The sequence below is a fragment of the Lemur catta genome, chromosome 10, assembly GCF_020740605.2.
Source record: "Lemur catta isolate mLemCat1 chromosome 10, mLemCat1.pri, whole genome shotgun sequence".
NCBI classification, from domain to species: Eukaryota; Metazoa; Chordata; class Mammalia; order Primates; family Lemuridae; genus Lemur; species Lemur catta.
The window spans coordinates 38,497,253-38,517,330 of NC_059137.1; the positions used below are offsets into that span (position 1 = coordinate 38,497,253).

Here is a 20,078-nt window from a genome sequence, read left to right on the forward strand (position 1 = left end):
TCTTCACTTCCCTTCATGTCCAGCTATGATTTCCTGGACAATGTTTAAATGACTCTTTTTGCAAGACCTTCCAACTCTCTTCCCCTTCTTTCCTATTTACCTAGTTTAGGTGTTGGCAAACTTTCCCTCTAAAGGACCAGAAAGTAAATATTTTAGACTTTGTGGGCTGTGTGCAGTCTGTGTTGTATATTCTTTGGTTTTTTTCTACAGCACTTTTTAAATGTTAATTTTTAGCTTGTGGCCTGCAGGAAAGTCATGCACCAGATGTGGTGTGCAAGCTGTAGTTTGCTAACACTTTACCTGGCACGACCTCAATCTGGATGAACCCAACATTAAAGTTATGCCTACATGCATCTTGCTAAGTGTTCCTGAAGGAAATTGTCACTGTAAAAACACAGTCAACCAGCCTCACTTTCATATGATATACAACAGTAGTGGGCAAGTTTCTCTAGTATTGCTCACTGTATTTGGTATAATGGGTCTTTTATACCTTTACCTCCTCAACCCTCCCCCTCTTCTTTGTACCACCCATTTACAAGTATAGAGACTGATTGGGCAGTTCTGCAGCACCAGGCTCAGACAAACAAATCCTGCCTGCTTACCAAACAGAATACCTCTGTCATATTAGTTATTAGAGACACTGTCTGCTTCATTGGTCCTGACTGTCACTGTCATGTGTCTTCAGTCAACTAGTGGGTCTGCTGCTCTAAGATGGCCTCAGCTGGGATTGCTGCACTCTTTATGTTGTTTCTCATCTCCCAGTGCATTAGCCTGAGCTGCTTTTCTTGGTATTTTCAGAGATCCGAGAGATAAGGAGAAGTATACAAGGTCTCTTGAAACCTAGGCTCAGAATTGAGACACCCTCACTGCTATATTCTATTGCCTATAGCAAAGTCCTTAGTCCAGCCCAGATTCAAGGGCAGGGAAATCAGACTCCACTGTTGTGGGAGGAGTTGCAAAGTTACATTGTAAAAGGTGTAAGCATTGGGAAAAGAATTATAATGTTCATAATTTACTACAGCATCCATCTCTTCTCCACATGGTGAATGAAGTCCCATTACTCTCTGGTCTCTGGTTCTCAAGCTCTAGCATGCACCAAAATCATCCGAGGGGTTTGTTGAAATATAGATTGTTGGGTTCCACCCTGAGGGTTTCTGATTCAGAAGATCTGGGATGCCAAGAATTTGCTTTTCTAACAAGTTTCCAGGTAGTTCTGATGCTGCAGACCAATTTGAGAACTGTTCTAGGCTAATCCCTCCATATGTGCTCTGGATTTCACTTCCTCTCTCTTTAATAGGAATTTTTATTTTTCAGTTATCCTCTTTTTCCCTAATCTCTTGATTTTTAGTGACCTCCTACTTAGTGAGGTCTGTTGACCAGCAGCATCAGCCTCACCTGGGAGCTTGTTAGAAACATAGGGTCTGAGACCTTCCTGGATCAGGATCTGCACTAACACAAGACCTGTGGGTGATTCACATGCATGTTAATGTTTGAGAAGCACTGCCTGTGGATCATTCTCATCAGCAAGCATGCATGTTCTTGATTTCCTCCTCCAAGTCTGCCTCTCCTCCAATGTTCCCATGTTAAGAGATGGCACCACCCCTCCCAGAGCCGCTCAGGCTAAACAAATTGGAGCTCTTCTTGGTTCCTCTCTCACATATCATACATCTAACTCTTCAGCAAACTGAGTGGGGTTTTAGGATCATATATCCTGCCAATTCACCACTTCCAGTTGGACTAGTGCTGTGCCTCTTATCTAGTCACTCTTTCCACCCTTGTCCCCTACCTGCAGCTTGTTTTCCTCCAATTACCACAGTGATCCTTTAAAAACAGGAGTCATATCATGTTATGCCCTCTCAAAATCCTGTGGCAGTTTCCCATCATATTGAAGATTAAAACCAAAGTCATTGTGGTCTATGGGGTCTTATGTGAACTGCCTTGGCCACCTCTCTCTCTTTCCCCAACCCACTCCACTCTAGCAACCCTGCCTGCTTTCCTTTTGCAGGACCAATTTATTTCTGCATTTGGGCCCCTGTACCTTCTGTTCCATGTGAGTACAATGCCCTTCACTCAAAAGACCTGCTTCCTGATTCATTTAGGTCTTCCCTGCTGAACTCACCTAGCAGTCCCCTTTACTCCTTATTCCCTTAACCTGCTTTATTTCTCTTCACTGCATTTACTACTTACTGGAATCACATTCCCAGGAATGTTAGAATTGGGTTAACATTCAAAATTTAATCAGTGAAATTTGGTACAGAATATACAATCACCTTTTACCAAAATCTTTATTGGCCAGGAAAAAGAAAATAAAAAGAAGATACTATCACTTCAATAGATGCAGGAAATTGAACAATTCAACACCCATGTGTGATAAAAACTCTCAACAAACCAGGAATAAAAGAGAACTTCCATCAATCTGATAAAGGGCATCTAAAAAAAAGCCTTACAGCTAACATCATAATTAAAGTGACGCATTGATCATTTTCCCACTGAGATTGGTAATAAGGGTGTCAACTCTCACCAGTTTTATTCATCTTTCTATTGGAGACTCTAGGAGGTGCAATAAGAAAACAAAATATAATAAAAAGCATAAAGATTGGAGAGGAAGTAAAAGTAAAACTATGTATTCCCAATTGACATGATTATTTACCTAGGAAATTTTAAGGAATTTACAGAACAATTACTAGAATCAATGAATTTAGCAATGTTGCATGATACAAGGTTGACAAAAATCACTTGCATTTCTATATGGTAGCAACAAACAATTTGAAAATGGAATTTTAAAAAATTCCTTTACAGTAGCATCAAAGAACATAAAATAGTTAAAGAATAGCCAGGTGCATGGCACATGCCTGCAGTTCCAGCCATTTGGGAGGCTGAGATGGGAGGGTAGCTTGAGCCCAAGGGTTCAAAACTATAGTGCATTATAACTGCACCTGTGAATAGCCACTGCATTCCAGCCTTGGCAACATAGAGCTTGTCTCTAAAATTAAAAAAACAAAAACTTATATTTCTGAGAGAAATTAAAGACCTAAGTAAATGGAAAGACATACCACTTTTATGGATTGGAACACTCAATATTAAGATGTCATTTCTCCCCAAGTTCTTCTGTAGGTTCAATGCAATTCCAATAGGTTTTTTGGGGGAGGGGAATTGACAAGTTGATTATTTCATATGGAAATGCAAAGAAGCTGGAATAGCCAATACATTCATTATAGTAAAGAACAAATGTGGAGGACTAAATATTACCTTATTTCCAAGAATTAGTTGCAACCTAAAGGAACCGAGAGTGGTATTGTCACAAGTAACAGAAAATAGAAACAATAAGAGTCAAAAATACTACACACAGACAATTGATTTTTTTTCCCCCCATAGGTCCCAAGGCTAGTCAATGGGGAAAGGAAAAGTTTTCAAGTGGTTCTGGAACAATTAGAAGTATGGGAAAAAGTGAACCTGGGCCCCTATTTCACAGCACAACAAAATTAGAGACAGTCATAGACCTAAAAGTAAATACTAAAAATATAAACACTCTAAGGAAAACACAGAATATTTTCATTACCTTTAGGTAGGCAAAGATTTATTAAAGAGGGCACGAAAAGCAATAAATAGAAGAAAAAACTGATAAATTAGATTTCCCTAATATAAACTTCTGCTCATCAAAAGACACTGTTAAGAAAATGAAATGGTAAGCCACAGATTGGGGAAGATATTTCAAATACATATATTTAACAATTCTGTGTGTAGAATAAATAATTCCTGTAAGTCTGTTAAAAAATAACAACAAAAACCTCCAAAATCAAGGCTGGGTGTGGTGGCTCATGCCTGTAATCCTAGCACTCTGGGAGGCCAAGGTGGGAGGATCAAGCATCGCTTGAGCTCAGGAGTTCGAGACCAGCCTCAGCAAAAGCAAGGACCCCTCTCTACTAAAGATAAAAATAAATTAGCAAGACAACTAAAAATAGAAAAAAATTAGCCAGGAGTGATGGCGCAGGCCTGTAGTCCCAAATACTAGGGAGGCTGAGGCAGGAGGATCTCTTGAGCCCAGGAGTTTGAGGTTGCTATGAGCTAGGCTGACCCCATGGCCCTCTAGCCCAGGCAACAGAGTGAAGCTCTGTACATACATACATACATACATACACAGAGTGAAGCTCTGTACATACATACATACATAAATAAATAAATAAAAATAAACTCCAAAATCAGGCAAAAGATCAGAGTAGCTGCTTCACGAAAGAAGATATAGGAATGGCCAATAAGCACATGCAAATGTGCCCAACATCAGTTGATTATATGGCAAATTAAAACCACAATAATATACCATTTCACAGCGACCAAGATGAAAATTACAGGAAAAAAAAAAAAAAAAAGGCTGACCAATGTGTGTATCTACCCGAGCTCTCTTTGCGGTGGGGAAAGTACACCAGTACACATTTTTCAAAACGCATCCAATTGCACATAACTGTCTGCATTTTACTGTATCTACACTTTACCGCTAAAAAGGCAAAGCAAAAAATAGATGAAAAAATAAAAGCAATTCCCAGGAGTCCTCTTCGGTCCTTCTGGGTCACCGGGCTCCACGTGGCGGAAACGAAACTGAGGGAGCCGGTAACCCCACGGCCGGCAGCAGCTAGTTGCGGTTTCGATTTTCCCTCCCCGAGCGGTTTCCCAGCTCGCCACGCCCCGCCCGGCCCGGGCTTCTAGAGGAGCCGCGCGCAGGTCCCGCGGGCAGCCGAGGCCAGCATGACCACCGAGCAGCGGCGGAACCTGTACGCCTTCAGGGACTATGTCAGGAAGACGCTGGACCCTACCCACATCCTGGGCTACATGGCCCCCTGGTTCAGGGACGGTGAGTGTTTTTCCCCGTTGGGGCAAGAAAACAATAGAGGACTTGTTTTTCCCTTTGACTCAATAAAGGTTACCTGCTAGGAACCCCCAGTTTGGGCAAGATCCCCACAGCATTTTAGACTAGAGATTGCCAGACTTTTAAGGAGCCCACAGAGGCCTAGGTGGGGAAACTGAGTTCCGGCGAAGTGAAGTGACTTGCTTAGGGGTGCACTTCTATTTAGGTTCAAAGCCGGGGGGAGAAACTGTTTTATTTCCACTAATACTAAGTCTGCTTTGTGCTCGGCTTAGTACTGGCATCAGAGATTGAGAATACCATGCAGGTCTTTCCTTAATATACTTTACAGCCCAAGGTTTTGGGGAGGGGGCAGGCAAGGACAGATGTTTGCAAATGATTACAATACCTCGTACAAAATGCTGTCGGAGCTCAAAGGAAGTTAATGCTTTCTCTGCCAGGTCTTACTTGCACTTCAAAATAACCAGAAGCTTGAGAGAAGCAAGACATTCCCAAGACCAAATAGCTTTAGGCTTTAGTACAGGTGTTTCCACCAGGCTTTTGAGACAGGTGATCGTAGATAAGGAGCATTTGTGAATTGTACTGACTTGCTTGTGCTGGAGAGGAGCAGAAGCTTCTGGAAAAGAGGAGGAAGGGAGGTGGCACTTACAAGGGGGCAGGATGAGAGAGGGGGTCCAGCAGTTCCTTTTCAGTCTCCAAGAGCCTAAATGTCTTTGCCGATGTTACCCGCAGCTTTTGGAAATTGCATTAAAACAGTCAGGTAATTGGTGCTAATTGCTCTGCAAAACCAAACCAAACCAAAAGTTGTGGAGTGAAGAGTGAAAGAATACCACCAACAAAAGTGGACCTTCACTTTCTAGGTGTGTCCAGAGGAAAGTGCTATAATAGCATCCTAATGACCAGAGTAGACACAGGACATGTCTTTTAGAAATATTAATACTTGGATGTAACACTAGCAAACTGGTGTGAATCTCATTTTCCCGTGTACTTACATATTGATTTAATAAACCTTGATTGAATAAAAGAAGCAACTCATGTGTCAGGCATTAGTGTTGGAGATAATTTACTAAGCACCTGTTATCTAATAGGGAGCATTATGTTGGGAGCTGAAGAATCACCGGTGAGCACAATAGAAATGGTCCTGCCCTAATTAGCAATTAGAGCTCCTCTGTGAAGGGCAGGTAGCTAAATAGACAGTAAATAAGCAGCGCAGTAGTGCTCTGATGGAAGGCTATAGGGTGCTGTGGGAGCACATACTTGGGAGAAGGGTACCTGGTCAAAGAGCACAAGCAAAGCTTCCCAGGCATTTGGCATTTGAACTGAGGTCTAAAGTACGAGAGAGAATTAGCTGGAAGAAGACAAGAAATTGCAGGTAGAGGGCTCCTTATGTACAAAGGTCTGTGGTCCAAGATAAACCAGTGTTACAAGAATCCAGAGACTGTTAGAGTGGTGGCAGTGTGGAGAGGCAGAAGTCAAGAGGAATCATAAAAACTTTCGCTTGACTTTGGCATCACAGACCTTTGGGGCCACCCATGGGAGCATTTTCTATGGGTGATTCATGCCTGTAACCCTATCACTTTGGGAGGCTGAGGCGGGAGGATTGCTTGAGGCCAAGAGTTCAAGACCAGCCTGAGCAACATAGTAAGACCCTGTCTCTACAAAAAATAAAGAAATTATCTGGGTGTGGTGGTATGTGCCTGTAATCTCAAAATCTCAAGTACTCAGGGGGCTTGAGTCCAGGAGTTTGAGGTTGCAGTGAGTTATCGTGGTGCCACTGTACTCTAGCCTGGGTACCAGAGTGAGACCCTGTCTCAAAAAAAAAAAAGTAAACTGCCCAGCAAGGCAGTTTATCTGGGAAGTCCTCAGCTGTGGCTCGGGTAATCAGGTAAAGCTTGACCTCCACGTGTAGTATCAGTAATGGCTGGCAGCACATCAAGGGGAAGACCAAGCAGCAGGCCTGGGAGCAAAGGTATAGCTGTAGGACTGGGTTTAGAACAGAATGAACTGACTCAAAGGAATTGGGTAGGGTTCTGGGCCCAGGGAAACTAGGATAGGTGACAAGATGGGTTACTATTATGGGTTGAATTTTGTCCCTCCAAAAGGCTATGTTGAAGTCCTAATCCCCAGTACCTTAGAATGTGATTTATTGGCTGGGTGTGGTGGTTCATGCTTGTAATCCTAGCACTCTGGAAGGCCGAGGGGGAGGATCGCTTGAGCTCAGGAGTTTGAGACCAGCCTGGGCAAGAGTGACAACCCTGTCTCTACTAAAAATGGAAAAATTAGCCGGGTGTGGCGGTGCACGCCTATAGTCCCGGCTATTCGGGTGGCTGAGGCAGGAGAATCGCTTGAGCCCAGGAGTTTGAGGTTGCTGTGAGCTAGGCTGACATCACCACACTCTAGCCCAGGTGACAGAGCAAGACTCTGTCTCAAAAAAAAAAAGGATGATTTATTCAGAGAAAGTGTCTTTACAGAAGTATTAAAATAATTAGTTATGAGGTCATACTGGAGTTGGGTGGGCCCTTAAGTCAATGTAAGGTGTCCCTATAAAAAGATAGCCATGTGAAGACAGGCAGATTGGAGTGATGTGGTCACAAGCCAAAGAAACAGGAGAAGGGAATATGGAGACAGGCAGATTGGAGGGAGTACAGTCACAAGCTAGGGAATGCCGGCACCTACCAGAACCGGGAAGGGGCAAGGAATGTATTCTCCCCTTGAGCTTTCAGAAGAAGCGTGACCCTACTGACACCTTGATTTCAGATGTGGCCTCCAGAACTGTGGGAGAATAAATTTCTATTGTTTTAACCACCTGGTCTGTGGCAATTTGTCACTACAACTACAGAAGACTAATATAGGTGGCTAAAATGAAAAAGACAGTAAGAATTACTGGCACGGATGTAGAAATTAGAATTCTCCTAGATTGCTGGGGGGAATGTAAAATGCAGCTCTTTTGGAAAACGGCTTGACAATTCCTTACAATGTTAAAAAAAAAATGGAGTTACCATATGATCTAGTGATCTTATACCTAGGTGTACACTTGAGAAATGAATATATAGATCTACACAAAACATTGTACATGGATGTTCATAGCATTTATATTTATAATAGCCAAAATGTGGGCACAACCCAAATGCCCATTAACTCATGAGCAGATAAATAAAAATGTAATGTATCCACACCGGAGAATACTATTCGGCAATAAAAATGAATAAATCATGCTACAACATGGATGCACTTTGAAAACGTTATGCAAAGTGATAAAGAAGCCAGTCACAAAGACCACATAGTGTATGATTCCATTATTATGGAATGTCCAGAAGAGGCAGATCCATAGAGACCCAATTTGATTAGTGATTGCCTGCCTGGAGCTGGGGGGAGGCAGAATGAGGAGTGACTGCTAATGGGTACAGAATTTCTTTTTGCAATAATGGAAGTGTACTAAACTTAGATAGTAATGGAGTCACAATTGTAAAAACCATTGAATTTTATACTTTAAATGGGTTAATTTTATTGTTGCCAGGACAGAGACCTGGGCAGAGATCCCTTTAACTAGACCTAGGTTGTAAGGCATTCTTTCCTCTTTTCCTTCCTTCATTCAACATACCTTTGTTCAGTGTCTATTATGTGCCAGGTCCTCTTCTAATCTCTGCCAATGTAGTGGTTCACTAGCCAGATAACTTGCTTACCCCCTTGGAATTTGCATTCCATTAACAATGGGAAAAAAGATGGAAAATTACCAACTATCAGGCCGTGCTAAAGTACTGGTTTGGTCATTACTCCCTAGGCATGAAGTTAGTGTACAAAGTCAGAATGATCACCAGCAGGTTGGTAGATAGTTTTCTGCCAAAAGAGCCATGAAAATATCCCTATCTATTTCTAACTGATTGCTGAGTCCACCATAATTGCTACGGATGCCATGGAGTGGTCCTGCCCTCACACTTTTTTAATCCAGCTGTTATTTCAGACTTTTGAACAAAAAACAATCAAGATGACAGAGGAAGCTTTTGTTCTTACACCTAAGCCAGTGCTTCCATGACTTCCTCCTTGTTGTGAGGAGACTTTTTCCCACACATCTTGAAGAAACTCCTTTTCTAGAGTGTGTTCTCAGACTTCCACATCAAACTAGGAGAAGCTTCCAGAGAGGATGGGAAGGGTGGGTTGGTGAAGAATGGGCTTAGTGGGTCTGGGCAGAGAATTTGTTGCTTTCCTGAAGTTCCTTCCTGTGCTATGACTTGTTATAATCCCTATCCACGTTTAGGAAGGTGTGACAATCCTTTTCTGGATTTTCTTCCAATGATTAGTGGTTCTGCAGTTTAACGAGTCATTCTTGCTTCTGTTTGTAGATGAGGTGCAGTGTATTCAAGCTGAGAAAAACAACAAGGGCCCGATGGAGGCTGCCACACTTTTTCTCAAGTTCTTGTTGGAGCTCCAGGAGGAAGGCTGGTTCCAGGGCTTCCTGGATGCCCTAAGCCACGCAGGTTAGTTCATTTTTCTTACTCACAAATCGGAGTATATTACTTTGCTGTTTCAGAATGCTGTAAAAGCGATATTACTTTTGAAATGTCCACTTACAGTTTATTTCTCGTAGTCTGAGGCAGTGTAAAGACTAATTTCAGGCAGGTGATGTAGTTATCTACCTGAAATGGCCAAAGGAATCTACAAAGAGATTATTGTAACTAATGGAAGAGTTTAGCAAGATTATTGGATACTGATCCAGGTCTAAGCCAAAAAAAAAAAAAAAAAAAAAAAATCACTGGGAAAGGAGGATCACTGTTCAGAAATGAGCTATTCAGTAAATAGCGATGGGTCGTTATTCATTATTAACAGAGTAGTGTTAAAAACTAAATAAACTTCAACTTCCATATCCTTGTGGATACAAATTTGTATCCCTTACCTCATTCCATTCTCTTCCTCTCCCTTTCCTCTCTCCACCACACACAGACATAATGCATTCAAAAGGATTAGACTTAATTCTAAAAGACAAAATTTTTTAACAATTTTAGAAAATCTAGTACCTTGGGGTAGGGCAGAATTTATGAGCAAGACATTAAAGCATTAACCATGAAAGAAAGATTGATTCATTTTATGTGTGGACCTAAAAGGGAGAAGCTGAGGCAAAATTAAAATAGACCCTTTATTTGGCCAAGGTTGAGGACTACAGCCCGGCATGTGCTCCCAGGTTGCCTTGGGGAATGCTCTGGAATACAAAGGAGAAGCTCAAGGGTCAAGTTTCTAAACAAAAACGGATGAATCAGGAGAGGGGACGTATTACAAAAGTTATTCATCCAGAATTCTCACTGATGTACAGAAATAACATTGTAAGTAATTAGCTACACATTGTTCAACTATAGGGTGTATGACATTTTATGGCTGCTTGGCAGCAGTCAGTCTTCATAACAAGTGGTTTCAAGTGGTAATCATTTAGCTCCAGGAGGCATGGTGCTGCTGTTACATTTTATACTTTTTTTTTTTTTTTTTGGAGACAGAGTCTCACTTTGTTGCCCGGGTTAGAGTGAGTGCCCTGGCGTCAGCCTAGCTCACAGCAACCTCAAACTCCTGGGCTTAAGCGAACCTACTGCCTCAGCCTCCCGAGTAGCTGGGACTACAGGCATGCACCACCATGCCCGGCTAATTTTTTTTTTCTATGTATATTTTTAATTGTCCAGATAATTGTTATTTCTATTTTTAGTAGAGACGAGGTCTCACTCAGGCTGTTCTCAATGCTGTTACACTTTAAATGCCTCTCTGGGCCTGATAATTTAAAGGGGCTTGCATTCTTCAGATAAAAAGGTTTTTTTGTTTCATAGATGACATTAAAATTAAGAACATATGTTTACCAAAAAACTAAAGAAAGAAAGCAAGTCACAAACTAGGAGATCATATTTACAAAACATAATCCCCAAAGGGTTAATATCCAGAATATATTAAAAAAGGTTATTAACACCAATTGGAAAAAGAAAACACCCATAGAGCAAAAGATGTGAACAGACATTTCAAAAAATAGGAAGCATGAAAGGTGGAAAAAAAAAATATATATATGAAAACATTCTCAGTCAATTAGCAATTTGGAAATTAGAAACACAGCATTTTTTTTTTTTTTTTTTTTTGAGACAGAATCTCGCTCTGTTGCCCAGGCTAGAGTGAGTGCCGTGGCGTCAGCCTAGCTCACAGCAACCTCAAACTCCTGGGCTCAAGCGATCCTATTGCCTCAGCCTCCCAAGTAGCTGGGACTACAGGCATGTGCCACCATGCCCGGCTAATTTTTTCTATATATATATTTTAGTTGGCCAGGTAATTTCTTTCTATTTTTAATAGAGACGGGGTCTCGCTCTTGCTCAGGCTGGTCTCAAACTCCTGAGCTCAAACAATCCACCTGCCTCGGCCTCCCAGAGTGCTAGGATTATAGGCGTGAGCCACCACACCCGGCCCCAGTCAATTCTTGAATTGGAAGACCTAATATTAAATTATCCATACTACCTAAAGCAATCTACAGATTGAACACAGTCCCTATCAAAATGCCAATGGCATTTTTTGCAGAAATAGAAAAATTCACCCAGAATTCATAGAGAATCTCAAGGCATCCTGAATAGCCAAAATTTTGAAAACGAACGCATTTGGAGGCCTCACCCTTCCTGATTTCAAAACATATTAGAAACGTATAGTAATCAAAACAGTGCGGCACTGGCATAAGGACAGGCAAATAGAACAACAGAGAGCCCAGAAATAAACCCTCAAGTATATGGTCCAATGATCTTCAACAAGAATACTAAGACCACTCAATGGGGAAATAATAGTCTCAACACATGCTGTTGGGAAAACCGGATATCCACATACAAAAGAATGACGGTGAACACTTATACCATGTATTAGGGTTCTCCAGAGAAACAGCCAATAGGATATATTCATGTATGTGTTTATATATTATGTGGTATATAAACACATGTTCTCTGGGCCATTTTTGCATGCAGAAACTTCTTTAAGTTTGCTTTAGTTACTTGAATATACAGGAGTAAAACCCATTCTCTTAGCCTAATGAGAACAATGTGGGCCTTTAAGTCAGACAGGTCCAGAGATTCTGTTAGAGAACCTTAGACATTTTTGAATTATTACAGTTAGAAATTTTTTCCTCCTCAGATTTTTCCATTTACTTAATATTCTTTTACTAGGAAAAATGTAAAAGGAAAGTCTCTGAGGGGGCAGGAATTAAGATTTACATTTCTTTTTGCCACCTTCACTGCTTTCCATTGAGAAGATTAAATAAACATGATGAATTTGACTTATTTAGAGACTGGTGGTAGATGAAGGCCATGGGGAAGAAAGATTTTATGCTAAGACCAAATGTAAGGTTTCAAATTTGTCCTTACTACTTTATCCTAAGAGATAATAAATATTGTTGGAAGAACTAAAGTGTTGGGTAACTAAAATGAATAATTTTTTTAAAAAATCAACAGTTGGGGTAATTTAGATTTTTTTTTTTTTTTTTGAGTTCTGTCGCTACATAGTCAAACATGATTCCTATGGTATTACTCTCAAAGTATTTTTCAGTTAGTCTCATAAGAGTCCCCATTTTCTTTTTTTTTCAGGTTATTCTGGACTTTATGAAGCCATTGAAAATTGGGATTTCCAAAAAATTGAAAAGCTAGAGGACTATAGATCACTTTTAAAACGTTTACAACCAGAATTTAAAACCAGAATCAATCCAACAGAGATCCTTCCTGAAATCTCTGTATGTTTAATTAATCAGGAATGTGAAGAAATTAGACAGGTAAGTTATAAATATAAAATACTAAATTTGGGGGAAATAATTTGAACATGGGAACTGTCTTCTGTTTTCTATACTGATTTAGACCTGAGAAAGATAACTGAAACCCACAGAAGTCCTCATATCTAAGGCATAATTACCTGGAATAGTACTTTGTGAACTGGGTAATTTTTATGTCACAATTTTTTTTCAGGTTTGCACTATTCTCAGTTAAAATTACTGTATTACTTTTGTGAATAATGCTTTATGCAAATTTAAATAATATTGAACAGTTCAGCAAATAAAAAGGAAAAGGCTCTGGACTCTGGCAGTTAAGTGTTTAGGCTCTGGACACAGATGAATCTTGTTAGACTCGTAGCTCCACCACTTACTAGCAGTGTGATCTTGGGCAAGTTATTTAACTTCTCTAAACATCTGTTTCTTCATGCATAAAGTGGGAATAATAATAGTACCATACTAATATGGTGTTCTTATAAGGGTTAAATGAGATAATATATGTAAAGTGCTCATATATGCCTGCTACATAATAATAGATACATAATACATTTTAGTTATTATGATTAATAATAAAAGTCATGTAAATCCCTCTACCCTGAAAAAACCATTTGTTAACATTTTGTTATATGCTTCCAAATATTGCTCCATAGCAATATGCCCATATCGTGAATGGTTGTCAAATGAATTGTTTTCCTCATGTTGCTGATGATGACAGGTATTAGAACTCAGAGGTGAGAAGGCTTGGCTTGACAGTGATATCACGTGTGAAGGACAAGGATGAAGGAAAGACTATCTTAAGAGTCTCTTGGATGGTCAATGAATAAGATCCATTGGACCATAATATACCATGATTTTAAATCAGATAGTATATGAACTGACATTTCTTCAGTAAAACCTGATAAAGGGAGAACTTTTGAAATAGCTGATGAATAAACTGCAGTTGCCTTATGTAGGTTTCCTTCAATAAAGGGATGATGGCAGGTGCAGAGAAAATGGTGGAATGCCTTCTCAGATCAGACAAGGAGAACTGGCCCAAAACTTTGAAACTTGCCTTGGAGAAAGAAGATAACCGGTTCAGTGAACTGTGGATTGTAGAGAAAGGTAACATATTCCCAGGAGGAGCCCTGAAGGGAGAAGGGAGGGTCTGAGAGCATGCTGTGCCCTCCTCATGACCCTGCTTAGGGCTTCCCTCATTCCTTACCCATCTTTTCCTTACCATGAGAGGCATTTTCCCCTTCAGGTTACCAGGGTTACATCTCTAAGGAGAGACCAGCATGAAGCGGGGTTCTGGGAGGGTGGCAGCTACTTGCCCATGGAATTAGTTTGATTGTATATAACCCCTAAAAATGGACTGGAGCAAACTGTTCTCATCCAGAATTAGCCCATCTGGCCCAAAGTATTTGGGGAGGCAGAATCTGAGCTCCTAGGTCTGAGTTTAGATTATCGGAGAAATAGCTTAAGAATTCTAGAGTTAAAGGTTCAAACTCCAGGACTTACCTGCTTTTCAGAGTAGAATCGTGAGAAACATTGTCTAGTTCTCTCACCTGGAAGCCATCTGGAACTGAACCAGAATAGGAGTGAAAGAAGAAGAATTTGTTGTGATTCGGTGTCTGCGCCACCATTTGGCTTCTTGAAGCTGACATCTTCTCAGAGCATTGTTTTAAAGTTTGGTAGACATCTGAATGTCTGGTCTTAGCTTTGTCTAGGTTTCTTTAGATTGTAAGTTGTTACAGAAGGATGTCTGTATAAATACACATCTGATTTCTTGGGTCAAGAGTCAGTCAGAAATGGCAGACATGAACGTCTGCTAAATCATGCTGCTGCTTAGTTGTGCATGTGAATCCCTTGGAGATCTTGTTATAATGCAGCTTCTCATTCAGCAGGGGCTCAAAATTCAAATAAACCCTGGAAATCGCTGGTCCATGTCCCACACATTGAGTAATACAGTGCTAAATGACACTAGAGTTCAAACTCCAGATTGAGATTGCAAACTCAAAATAATTCTCTAATTATTTTGAAAGGTAAATGGGAGTAGTATTGAGAAATCTTAATGGAAGTTTAAAATTTTAGTGGTGTGACTTCTTTGTGGGGCTTTCACCATCGAAACTATAATCAGATTATGTTAAGATTCTAAGATGTTTTTGGGTCTCATGAAGGTGCAGAAGATGCTGAAATTAAAGATCTTGAGGATGATAACATGGAAACTTCCAACATACAGATTTTCTACCGGGAAGATCTAGAATACCAGAATCTTAGTCAGAATTCGTGTCCACCTTCAGGTACTTGACATTGTTTATTCTTTTTCATAATGGTACTTTTCAGGTACTGTGTGGGGACGTATTTTGCAGGGCCAAAAGTCATGACCTTGTGAAAAGGTTTTTGAGGAAAATTAAGAAAGAAAGAATTTATTTTAAAATAGATACTTTTCTATAATTAGAAATGCCATTCTCTCCTTCTGTAGCTGCTGTTTCTGCTCTTTTTTTTTTTTTTAAATCTTCTTTTATCACTAAGAAAGTACATGCATTGTCTACATTGAAAATGCAAATAGAGTCCTCCAGGAACTCAATGTCTGTGAAATCCCAAATCAGCTTTGTTTTGTAAAGAAATAGTTCTGAGAGCCACTTGCTCAGTTTCCTTCTAAGATCCCAGGGCTGCCACGCAAGTTGATGGAGTTAGTGCACTGTGTGAATGTGCCCGGCTGAGAGGGTGAGTAGGGGCTGACATCCGGCCTGTGGTGTTTGCCAAATGGCCCTGAGTGGCTGTGTCTCCCAAGAGGAGCGCCTTTTTCATATTCACACAGAGAGACTGTAAGTTCCCTCTGGCCCTATGAGGCCTCCTTATGCTTCTTGAAGCATATTTTCCTGACTGTTTTATGAGGAGACCAGAAAGTTGCATAATATGCCATAATAAAAAGTTATTTATAAAAGGGTATCAGGAAGAAAATTAGGATTAATAATGCGTAGTGTTAGAAGAAAAATGTGATTTTAGGATAGCATCATAAAAAGAAAATTTACAGATTAACTTCTGTACCCAAATGATATGTTTTTTGTCATTCCAGAATAAAATCAATGAATATAAGTTGCTTTAAATTTTCTGATAAGATCCTTGTCTTTTAAGTGAGGTTAACTCACTTAACCTTTTAGAAATTCTCTTTCTTTAAAATGGGTACCTTAGATTCACTAGATAACTTCTAAAGTTTTTTCTAGCTCTTACTGTTTTTATATGCTTACCTGTTATGGAGATGAAGCTTCTGAGTGTTCTTTTTAGAACTTCTGGTTGTGTTGAGGGAAAATACCATTTGAGAGCCTGAAGAATTACAAAGTATGGTTGCTCCTTAATAAGAAATTGCTTTGAGAATTTAATATTAACAGTTGGTTTTCTTCAAAGATCTTGGAAGGATTTGTTGTTTTGTTCTATATAGTGTTGCCTTTAACTGGTGGCCATCTTGTCTTACCCTGTTGGGCCTTTCTTGCTTTAGTTTCTCTTTATTAGGCATCCATGATTGTTTAAGAAAGAATTCTTTTTTTTTTTTCTTGTCATTGTTACTGTGTCATTGAGAGAATTCTGTACTTCAAATCGGTGAAGGACTGGAATGGTTAACAAGAGACAGGATTCTAAACTTTCTCCAGTGAGGCCCTTCTTGTTAGAGTTGGAATTTGTGTCCGTTAGACTATAGCTATTGGCATGATTCCTGAGAGCAGTAACTATTTGGTAATTTTGTTCCTTTTGCATTACAGAAGTATCTCTAACTGACTTGAACAGCCGATTTAAACCAAGAAATTACCAGCTAGAGCTTGCTTTGCCAGCTAAGAAAGGAAAAAACACTATAATATGTGCTCCTACTGGTAAGCCAGTTGCCATTACTCCCATCCAAGTACTAACTAGGCCCGACCCTGCTTAGCTTCCGAGATCAGATGAGATCGGCTGCGTTCAGGGCGATATGGCCATAGACAAGTTGCCATTAGTTATATAGTTTGTGTCTCTGTTTGTGTCCTTTTTTTTTTTTTTTTTCCCTTTTATTAAATACTGGGGCAGGCCGGGTGTGGTGGCTCACGCCTGTAATCCTAGCACTCTGGGAGGCTGAGACGGGAGGATCGCTCGAGGTCAGGAGTTTGAGACCAGCCTGAGCGAGAGCGAGACCCCCGTCTCTACAAAAAAATAAAATAAAATAAATACTGGGGCAGAATGAGAAAGTGTCAGTTTTTCTCTTGTTTCAGTTGTCTTTTGTGAAAACTATCCTATTAATATAATATCAGCGTATTGCAAGGAACATGAGAAGGGAAAGAAAAATGCCCTCTGTTATCTTGCTTTGGGGTCCTGGCTGTTTGCATGTTGCTTAGGGAGTAGCTTGATTTTTTTTTTTTTTTTTTTAAGTCGTAGTGTAAATTTTGTAATTGTTAACCCAACTAAATTATCAATTAGTCAGCCCAGTGGTATTAGAAGAGCCAAAAATGTTTCTGAAGAAATATCTAATACAATATTAGTTACATGTTTTCTTTTTTCGTTGCATGTTAAAAGGTTGTGGAAAAACATTTGTTTCAATTCTCATATGTGAACATCATCTTGAAAAATTTTCACATGGACAAAAAGGGAAGGTTGTCTTTTTTGCTAATCAAATCCCAGTGTATGAACAGCAGAAATCTGTGTTCTCAAAATATTTTGAAAGACTTGGGTAGGTATAACAGTTGATCTAACTTCTTTTTCTCTAGTGTCATGTAATTGATATGTTTTCTGTTTTGCTTTTGGAAAGCCATGATTAAATTTTATAATAGATTCAGCTTTTATATAATCTAGATGTTATTCTTTCATGGATTGAAGTCTTTTTTTGTATACCAGAAATCCTAAACTCCCCAGGTTTGCTCTTGTACAGTGAGTAAATTACTTAAGGGATAAATTGATGTTTAAATGACACATTTAACTTTAATGATTTCATAACTTATTTGATATTACTCTTTTCTCTCTTAGTGACCTGAAAGAATTAACATATACTAGTATAGATTATAACTAGCTTGCATTTATTGATCACTTATTGTCAAGCTCTGGGCTAAGGACTTATATACAGCTTTATTCCTTTTGGACTTAAGGAGAACTTAATTCTGATACAGTGTTTTATCTTTGTCGTTCCTTATTCACACTATGGTTGGTAAAAGGGAATTTTTGTCATTTTCCAGGTACAGAGTTACAGGCATTTCTGGAGCAACAGCTGAAAATGTCCTAGTGGAACAGATTATTGAGAACAATGACATCATCTTTTTAACGCCGCAGATTCTTGTGAACAACCTTAGAAATGGAACTATTCCATCACTGTCTGTCTTTACTTTGATGATATTTGATGAATGCCATAATACCAGTAAACAACACCCGTACAATATGATCATGTTCAATTATCTAGATCAGAAACTTGGAGGATCGTTAGACCCACTACCCCAGGTATCTCCAAAATCAGATAGATTCCTCAGAACTACGATCTTCCTAAATCCTATTTACTTACTCTTGTGGCCACGTTGAGAATGTCCTTCTCAGGTTCTGAGTCTGTATTATACTGCTCATTGTTTTTGATTCATTCATGATTTGTTCATTTAACAAGTATGTATTATGTGCCACCATGTCCCGTGTACTGTGTTAGACACTGGGGTTACAAATGTAAAAAGACACAGTCCTTGTCCTCTAACAGCTTAAGTTTCATGGGAAACCAGATATATAAGAATTATGTCACAATTTGTCATGATAGCATGCTATGGAGATGGGTACAAGGCACGGTTGGAATATAAGTGAAGCACTCCTAAGTGTGCTATGAAAGTAAGATGAAACCTAATAGAAGTTAGGTTAGGCAAAAGCTAGCAGGAAGAAGATACTGTGTGTCCAGAGGCACAGAGGTATGAAAGAATCTGTTGTGCTCAAAAGTCCTGAAGCTCTTCAGTATGACTTGAGTGTAGAGTGTGAGGTAGGGGATTAGCAGTAGGTGAGGCAGGATGGGGAGAGGGAGTGACTGACTGATGGAGCAAGATGCCCAGAGAGACCAGAGGGTGTGGGATAAGTAGGCAGGTGTAGATGAATTAGTATGGAAGGGGAGATCTAACATCATTTTTTGGCATCCTCCGAGAAGAGGAGGTGAGAAGAGTCAATTCAGAGAGTAGTTCTTAGATGGGAGGAGGAAGGGAAGGGAAGAATCCCTGGTGTATAACCTCTCTTTTTTATTGAATGTAGAAGAAGTAGATCATTTGCTGAGAACCAGTCAATATAGAAATGGGGCAGGAATCTTGAGGAGAGGATTTGAAATGGAAGGGAGAACTGAGAATACACTGAAGAATTCTTTGGTCATATTGGGGGCCCAAATGGGGTTGGAAACCATGAATTTATGGTCTATTGCTTTGCACATTTGTATAAAGTTCTCAAGCCCTAATACCCATTTAGGAAGTGCAGGTTAAAAGAAATTCAGTATAGGCCGGGCGTGGTGGCTCACGCCTGTAATCCTAGCATTCTGGGAGGCCGAGGCGGGCAGATTGTTTGAGCTCCTGGTCAGGAGTTCGAGACCAGCCTGAGCAAGAGCGAGATCCCATCTCTACTAAAAGTAGAAAGAAGTTATATGGACAGCTAAAAATATATATATAGAAAAAATTAGCCGGGCATAGTGGCGCATGTCTGTAGTCCCAGCTACTCGGGAGGCTGAGGCAGTAGGATCGTTTAAGCCCAGGAGTTTGAGGTTGCTGTGAGCTAGGCTGACGCCACAGCAATCACTCTAGCTCGGGCAACAGAGTGAGACTGTCTCAAAAAAAAAAAAAAAAAAAATTTCAGTATGATGTCCACAGACAAAGTACCATTCCATAGCGATTGATTATATTTCTTACAGCTTTTTCTCTTAGAATAAAATTGGTGGTTAACTAGATTACTTGCTGGTTAGTCAATTATTCAGTAATTATTGAGTGGCTATTGGAAGAAGAAATGAATGTTTATTAAGTGACCATTAAGTTAAATTTTTTACAAATGTTATCTTACTGAATCTACACATCTACCATTTTAAATAGCTGTTGTTTCCCAACTTGACAGAGAGCTGAAAATACTTGTCCAAGGACACATAGCCAGCATGACATGGCTGAAATTAGAATGGAAGTGTGTCTGGTTTAAGTCCTTTTCTTTTTCAATATGATGTTCTCCACACTGTGAGGGACACAGGGGCAAAGAGAAGACAAGCCCTGCCTTGAAAGGGTTTCCTGTCCTGGTTTCTATGCTAATCAGTGTTCAGCTAGTAAGTTTTGACTCCTGCATTTATTCTGTGCTTTGCGTAATGGGGACCTTTCTTTTAGCAATGTCATAGAGGTTGTCAGAAAAAAAAAAAAAATAACGTTCTTGCTCTTTATCTGAAGTTACTAAACACAAAACCAAAAACCCTACTTCAGCAGGAAAGAGTTACACGGGGGGTTGTGGAAACATCATGCTGTTTCCCAGACATCTAAGGATTTGGAA

General features: G+C 39.8%; 1 protein-coding gene across 1 annotated transcript in view; it reads left to right on the forward strand.

The window, feature by feature from the left end:
* Positions 1–4,676: 4,676 nt before the first annotated feature.
* Positions 4,677–20,078, forward strand: part of DDX58 (DExD/H-box helicase 58) — a 43,022-nt gene continuing 27,620 nt past the window's right edge. Inside the window, exons 1-8 of the mRNA XM_045562995.1 lie at positions 4,677–4,846; positions 9,199–9,333; positions 12,439–12,620; positions 13,568–13,715; positions 14,771–14,893; positions 16,352–16,459; positions 17,133–17,286; positions 17,786–18,044. Of these exons, the coding sequence (XP_045418951.1) occupies positions 4,741–4,846; positions 9,199–9,333; positions 12,439–12,620; positions 13,568–13,715; positions 14,771–14,893; positions 16,352–16,459; positions 17,133–17,286; positions 17,786–18,044 (1,215 nt within the window). The 5' untranslated portion in view covers positions 4,677–4,740. The remainder of the gene's footprint in view (positions 4,847–9,198; positions 9,334–12,438; positions 12,621–13,567; positions 13,716–14,770; positions 14,894–16,351; positions 16,460–17,132; positions 17,287–17,785; positions 18,045–20,078) is intronic.